The sequence below is a fragment of the Phyllobates terribilis genome, unplaced genomic scaffold (genome assembly GCF_046119375.1).
Source record: "Phyllobates terribilis strain yellow unplaced genomic scaffold, ASM4611937v1 Scaffold_9__5_contigs__length_417890890, whole genome shotgun sequence".
NCBI lineage: Eukaryota > Metazoa > Chordata > Amphibia > Anura > Dendrobatidae > Phyllobates > Phyllobates terribilis.
In genome coordinates, this window is record NW_027362769.1 from 369,033,915 (window position 1) to 369,041,567 (window position 7,653).

General features: G+C 43.1%; 1 protein-coding gene across 1 annotated transcript; it reads right to left on the minus strand.

Annotated features, from left to right (window-relative positions):
* Positions 1-157: 157 nt before the first annotated feature.
* WFIKKN1 (WAP, follistatin/kazal, immunoglobulin, kunitz and netrin domain containing 1) lies at positions 158-5,512 on the minus strand. The gene is made up of 2 exons (XM_073645947.1): positions 4,406-5,512; positions 158-3,219 (listed from the first exon to the last, which is right to left on the minus strand). The coding sequence occupies exons 1-2, from the start codon at positions 4,562-4,564 to the stop codon at positions 1,741-1,743; spliced, it is 1,638 nt and encodes a 545-aa protein (XP_073502048.1). The 5' UTR covers positions 4,565-5,512; the 3' UTR covers positions 158-1,740.
* Positions 5,513-7,653: the final 2,141 nt, after the last annotated feature.

The following is a 7,653-nucleotide window of genomic DNA, read 5'->3' on the forward strand; positions in this document are numbered from 1 at the left end:
TTATCATGCTTTTTTTCTCTGCAAAAATTAATTCTTATTGAATGATCGGCACCTAAATCCAAGATTAGTTTAGGAAGACTAGCATAAAATACAAAAGAAAAAAATCTTAAATTTTAATATATTTATAAAGAAAAACAAAAACAAAATTATAGTTGGACAAAATAGTTTTTTTTAAGCGTGGGGCTCCCTCATGTGGCCACTTGTGGTAATGCACTAACATTAATCTTGATTTATATATTATATAATTAATGATTAGATTTTATAAATTATTTTCACTGGATCCTGTAGATTTAAATAAAGAGCTCGACTTAATGCCAGTGGATTAGAGTTGAGCAAAAAGATTTGCAGGACCCTAGTGTTGTGTGCACATTGGTACCACTTGGCAGCCGGACCAGGACTCGAATGCTGTAATTTTGGGCGCCTTTTGTGACATCTGCAAATCTTTTTTTTCTCAACTCTACTTATACATTTTCCCATTTTGTTGAAAGACTTCGCTGTTGGACTGAAAGAGTATAGTAAATTGCAAGTTTAATTTATTTTACCAATCCCAAAAAAAAGTAAAAGTAAAAAAAAAAAGAATGTGCATATATAATTTTCCATTGAATAATAAAAAAAAAATACAAAATATTTAATGGATATAGTATAAGAAAAAGCTGCAACACATTTGGCATTATATATGTATGAAAATGACATATACGTATAAAAAAAAAATCACTTAAAATGGTTGTTACTACATTTCCAAAACCGGTCAATTGTTTAATACGTACCACAATGTTAAAAACTAACACTTCAGCCAGTCCTTATTATAAAAGGTTGGTGAATTCTGAATTAATAGGGGTCCTGCTCTCTATTAATATAGAGTGGCTATTGACTCTGGAGGACCCATCATGTCCAATCTGTGTAATACTTCATTCCTCCTGTGGGGGCACTGCAGATAAATTGTACAATTGATAGTATACTTCACAGATTTCTGTTGATTGCAGCAGAAGGCTATCCTGCGATCACTTTGTTGTCAAGGGACCCTTTTAAACTAAAGGGATTGTACAAAGTGGTACTTCAAAGGGTCATTCCCATCTTCATACATGGATATTGGCGGATAGTGCTTGTAAAAATAAACATTTTTGTAATTTACTGCTTATTGAAATTTTCAGCCGTTCTTGAGATAGTAACACTTTTGTTTTGTTTACAGCTTGTTGCCTTGGAGACCGACCACCACTGCTAGACAGTAGAAGATACGCAGTGCATACAAGCTCTTATGTATTGAGCTTTTAAGCACTGCTTTGAAGCTGGCCAAGATTAAAGAAGCTCGCCGTTACCTCCTAATCCCAGTCAGATTCAGCACAGTGCTTACACGTTAGACAGCAGCGGTGGTCGGTCTCCTAGGCAACAAGGTGTAAACAAAAGAAAAGTTTTAACATCTCAAGAACAGCTGCAAATTTTAACATGCAGTAAATTGCAAAAGTGCTTGTTATTACAGGCTTTATCCAACAATATCATATCTATGAAGATGGGAATAACCCTTTTAAGGACTGGATTTTTACATTTTCCACTACCACACATTTTTTTTTATTTTTACTTACACCTGAACATTTTACAAATTCATGTTATTATTATGAGATTGTATCCTGTTATAATTGAGGCATGAAACGGTATAGAAATAGTGGTTGATCATTCATCGATCGCCAGCATTTGGATCATTTGTCCTCGAGTATGAAAAGCGCCAATTTCGAATAGGTATTTTCAGTCCTGAAATCGATTCAGCATCTGACATGTTCCCTTTTCCAACATGTCTCTGACCTTCCTCAGTCTTTTCTCATTAGCAGGCCTGACATAGCTTGAGGGTCCTAATAAAGCCATGCCATCTTGTACTTCACCCATGATCAAGAGCTGATGGTCTCCTGAACCCGCAAGACCGCTGCACGCGCACTCCCCACCTCCACTGTCGCCCACCGTCACTTCCAAGTACTTGGTATGGAAAAGTCGCAGACCCATGTATTCATCCTTTAGTACTTCTATGAGGACCACCCTCAGCACTCGTTCCTCCCCAGAATCCTCCAGCCTTCCCACAATCACAAAGTCGCCACGGCACAAGCTGGGCACAAGTCGTCCTCGTAGATGGCATCCCTGGCATTGCTTAGTACGTGGCAGGGGGCAACGATCATCACACGCTTGCCTGCTCTCAAAATTGTTTTGGTTTCCATTGCACCCACCGTAAATGAAAGAGAAGCACTGGCGCGTGTGGGGACTATAAGCCCACCTCCACTGCAGGGCCTTGCATGGTCCTCTTACCGGTGGTAACGTACAAAGCTCCGGTGGCCGAGGCTGGCATGATGAGTGGCACTCTTCATAAGTTTGAAAGACATTGGTACCACCTGGGCACCCCTTATTATAGAAGGTATGGCAATCACCACTTTGGGAATCATAGAACCAACGAAGGACCCTAAGATCTTGGCAATCTCTATGATCCGGGGGTTTGAGGCATTCAGATGGGAGAATTGGTTGGCGGTTATTGGCACCCCCCTTCTTCACGACAGAGAGCGGGAACTGAGCGCGGAGAAGTCCTGCAGAATTACGTGCCATGCAAACGTACACGCCAGCATCTTCCGGGCGGGCGTTGTAGATGACAAGCTGGCCGGAGTTCGTTACCACAAGGTTGCCATACATCTGGTCTGGGCGCATGAGCGGTGCAGCAGGACCTTCACCCAACTTTTCCCAAAGGATCTCCGGTCGTGGGCGCCCACTAGACTCACATTGTAGCCCTACGGTACCACCTACAGTCACCGACTGTGGTGCGGGTGAATGGTACAAGGCTGGTGGCACTGGCACCTCTAGAGGTGTTGATGGTTGGGTTGGTTGGAGGGTGGTTTCAGAAGGAGGTGTAGTAGTGAGTGGCCAAGAAGACACAAACTTACATGGCACTTCAACCAACATGATGCCCCTGGCACAGGCCTCCGCATCCATATAGCAGCGATTATAATAAGTCAGACCATCCGAGGCGCAGGTGAACCCCGGCTGCTTCCCACATCGCTCCCGACAGCGGCAGACCGGACGCCCTTCCCACATCTCACAGACAGATCCCTGCTGAGAACAGACAAAACCCGCACAGGTGGCAGGATGGACGGACCCGGGAGCTGGCAGGCCAGAATCAGGGTAGCGGGCAGCAACACAGCTCTGCTGTCCACAGACGTTGGTGCAGCATTTCTCAAATGGTTCACAATCCTGAAAAGAAACACGGAGAGATATAATTGCAAATAAGACATCGCTCTCTAACCAGTTCTCTTCATTCTTTCCCTGGCACCTTATCTGGTTGGCATCTCCTTTGTGTTTGTATCTTATGTTATCTGGGGCTGTGTGAGGATGCTAGGAGTTGTAGTTACACAACATATAGAGAGCCACGGCTTGGAGACTTCTGATCTAGGCAGATCTTGTATCCTTTCATTTATATATTATTATTATAGCGCCATTCATTCCATGGCGCTTTACATGTGAAAAGGAGTATACATAGCAAACAACAAGTACAATAATCTTGAACAAAAACGAGTCAGCGACTGGTACAGGAGGAGAGAGGACCCTGCCCGCGAGGGCTCACAGCCTACAAATATTTTTCCAGAACTCGTGGTCCTTCTCAGGGAAAGAAGACACAGAACAAATTTGTTGCAGAAATTTCTACATCGCCATGAATATAACGCATTCCCAGCGTAGACAGACAGGTGGACAGATCGATAAATTGAACACACGTATAATAGAAGACAGACGTAGAGGTAGATATGAAAGGGATAGATATGAGATACATGGACGGACTGATGGATGGACAGATGCATAGATGGACAGATTAAAGATGGACTTTTTTTAATTTCTAAATTTCAAAACCTAGTCTGGTTCAATGATAGATAGAGGGATATATAGATAAATAGATAATAGACAGATAGAGGGATAGATAGAGAGATGGATAGATTATAGATAGAGGGGTAGATAGATTATAGATAGATATGGGATAGATAGATGATAGATAGAGGGATAGATTAGATATCAGACAGATTTATTGAAGATAGAGGACGGGCATAGAGATAGATATGAAAGGGATAGATATGAGATAGATGAACGGACTGATTGACAGACAGATATATAGATGGACTGACAGATGTAGCAGAACTGAAATTGGAATTTATCGCTATGAGATCTGGAAATGTATCCGGTTTATCTGCAGTGTTTTGTAAATCCACACATAGAGATGCCATAGTAAGCTGTGCCAAGCGTCAGCTCACCTCTGCTACATCTGTCCATATTAGCAGGTCAGGAGGATACAATATTCAGCCTCTATGGTCCATATTTATCGGACAGAATACAATACAATGCACATTCCGGAATAAATTGCATTCAAAAGCGGGTTTAGTGGCATTCTTACCTGATCGGCTTCACATTCCCTTTCACAGGTGCTTTGGGCATCCACCCACAAGTTGGCATTCAGCTGGTTAGGGCAGATGCCAAAGTGCCCCTTGGTTGCGGTGGAGCTAACAAGTTGGGATTGTAGGAAAAGCAGAACAAAGCCTAGTGTAGCCCTCATAGCTGGAAGTGGAGATCACGCACATGTATGTGTAATGCATGCGTCATTTGTCATTGGCACGCAAGTTCTGGTTCAAATTATGTATTTGATGGCGATAATACATAACTTATAGGAATGGGATATGTAGGACTGGAGCTTGGCATTTGGCATGTTGTCTGCATGTATCATGGTCCATGTCGGTGCCAGCGTTGCACATTTATGGTCGCTGAGTATATCTATGGGCATCTAACCTTTTCTTAAAAAAATAAGTGTGCCAAGTGACTCAGAGTGCCACCCTATACAGCCTGAGGAAAGAGGGACCTGGGCATCTGGTGGGCAGTCTCCAGAGTGCTGTGTGTGCCCAGTCTCTCGCCTCTTGTCCTCCTTTCACCCGCCCCTGATGTGGGACAGGATAACTTTCTAAACAGGATCCTGGATGGGAGGGAGCAGACCCTGTGTCTGTGTGAGGAGGGGGGTAGTGAGTCTGTTTTTATAGGGGGTGATGGGGACAGCAGGCATGCTGTGTGTGCCCAGGTTACTCACTAATGGGTAAAGGGGCACAGGTTGTGCGTGACGGTATCACTTAGGTGTGTATGTGTGGCACAAAGGGCATACGTGCCCAGTGGATGCGGCAACTGGTGTGTGTGCCCCCCAGGGCATCGGTGCCCAGTGTTACGTGTGGACCTGCAGATGGTGTAGGGGGCACGGAGTGGCGGAATGGCACACTCAAGCCATGAATGGGGTAGATCTGGGTGTGCGTCCGCCAGGCATGGTGTCTGTGACAGAGGTGCAGTGTGCTGATGAGACAGAGGCCGTCTGTCTACATGTTTGTGCCACAGAGGTGTACAAGGTTGAAAGGCGGAGGAGACGGGAAGGAGCCTGGAGCTTCCCTGTGATAGGGGTGGGTGATGGGGGGAGTAACCCAATTCCACCCCTTGTTGTCTCCTTTCATTCAGTGTTGGTGGCTTTCACTCTGTAACCCCCTCCCTTCTTGCAGACATTAAATGAGGGGGGGATCAAAGGCCGCTGCCATTTAACCCCTTCCCACGCATACTCAGTCCCTACATTGACATCTCCCTGGCAATCCAGCCCTTCTAAAAGGCTCAGGAAACTACAACATCCACAATGCACTGGGGCGGCTGGTATGCATACCAGGTCCTGTAGTTATTAAATAGAAGAAGCTACTTTTATCCCATTTTAGCTACATTTAGTATACACGGCTGTGAAATAAAAACAATGGACCTAATATATACAAATTGTAACAGGAAAAAAATGGGCCTTGTTATCCACAGCAACCAATCACAGAACAGCTTTCATTTTTTCTCAGCAGTTATGGTCATGAAAGCTGAGCTCTGATTGGTTGCTAGGAGCAACGAGGCCTTTTGTTTCTGTCAGACACTTTTCGCAGATGCGGCCCACGACTATATTCATAAATATAATGTCACTGTTCACATTATGTTCAGGGTATATGTCGCAATAAACTCCCAGGAGTATACCTTCGATCTATATCACTGTATAGCGTCTGCCATTGGCCATAATGCTAAAAAAAACAACACACAAAAACATAACTATAGAAAATATAAAGGCACAGTCTGACGCGCTTTTGTATACAGTAGTGGGGAAGCCAAAAGTGGAATTGCTGACTATCTCGCTAGAAATTGTAGTCTTGCAATTGGTACAGATTGTTTTAGGCCTCATTCAGACATTTCTTTTTTCCCACACGTCAAGTAAACAGACTTTTTTTATCAGTGTGCCTAATCCAATTTTCAGCCATTTTTTGTTTGTCCACTCTTAGCATTAATTTTCTTGTATATAAAAAAAATGGATGCAATATAATTATTTCAATCCATTATGTTCCCAGAATAGAAAGTAATGACTTATCGCTCCATCACCACTGCTACATCGCAGCATAATGCAAGTTATTCGGGTCCATAACCACCTGTATGGTATCCATACCACAATAAGAAAGTCACAAGCTCTTTGCATCCTGCTTGTCACAGTTGCAATATGTGACCCCATTCATTTGCCTTATGCAGCAATGAAGCAGCCACATAGTGACCTTTGTCAGCGTGGCCTGTGTAGTGGCCAAAGTCGCAGAGTAACCCCAGGTTTAGGGCTTGTGCAGACACTGTATTTTCGGTCCGACATGGCATCAGATCGCACTCGGACAATGTTAGTCTATGGGGCTGTGCACATGTCCGATTTTTTCCTCGCACTGAGTGTCCAAGGAAAAAAAAAAAATCACAGCATGCACAATTTGCATCCGTAAATCGGATCGCACTCGGCCGACATCTGAGCGCAGTGAAATTTTTACGGACTGACAGAATGGAGACCATGCAGAAATGTTTTTTCCCTTCTTCACATCCGAGAAAATCGGATTCGCGACAGACTGGGATCAAACTCCGATCGGCGTGTGATTAGCACGGACAGATTTTCTCAGATGACTCGCTAATATAGTTTACCTTTATGAGTATTGGCCAAAGCGGTCATTCTGGCTTTCGCAGTATTACTCTTGGTGCCGATCTTACCTGTACATATGAGGCTATGCAATGCTGCATTTTATTTTCTGTTGCTTTTTATTTGCAGCTGCCTGCATCATAATACACGATAATTTTCTTTGATTATTGTGCTTTTTTGCTTTGTTTTTTCCCTTTATTTGATGCATCTTTGATGAAGATTGGAAGCACTATTTTTCTTAATGCATCTTTGTTACTACAATCTTTGATTCTGTACTTAAAAATGCAACTTTTTTTTTCCTAATATGTGTTTTTTTTTTCTCATTCCTCCCATAGAAGCTTATAGAGAAAAAAATGCTCCAAAAAAGCAGGCATGAATTTTCAGCTAAACACTGATTTTCAGCACAAATAAACGCGAAGTGAGAACATGGCCTGAATACCTTCACATCTATTACATATAGACCAATATATTAACGTCAAGCAGCACTGGTTTTACTGGGATTGGATATCTAGGATTACTATACCCCCAGGCTCACCATACAAGCGTATGGCCTGATATAATGGGTAATCATAGTAATTTATGGACCATTATATTCATGAGGAAGCAGCTTTTAATACAAGGACAAAGCCGTCATTTCTATTCCCCTCTGTCTG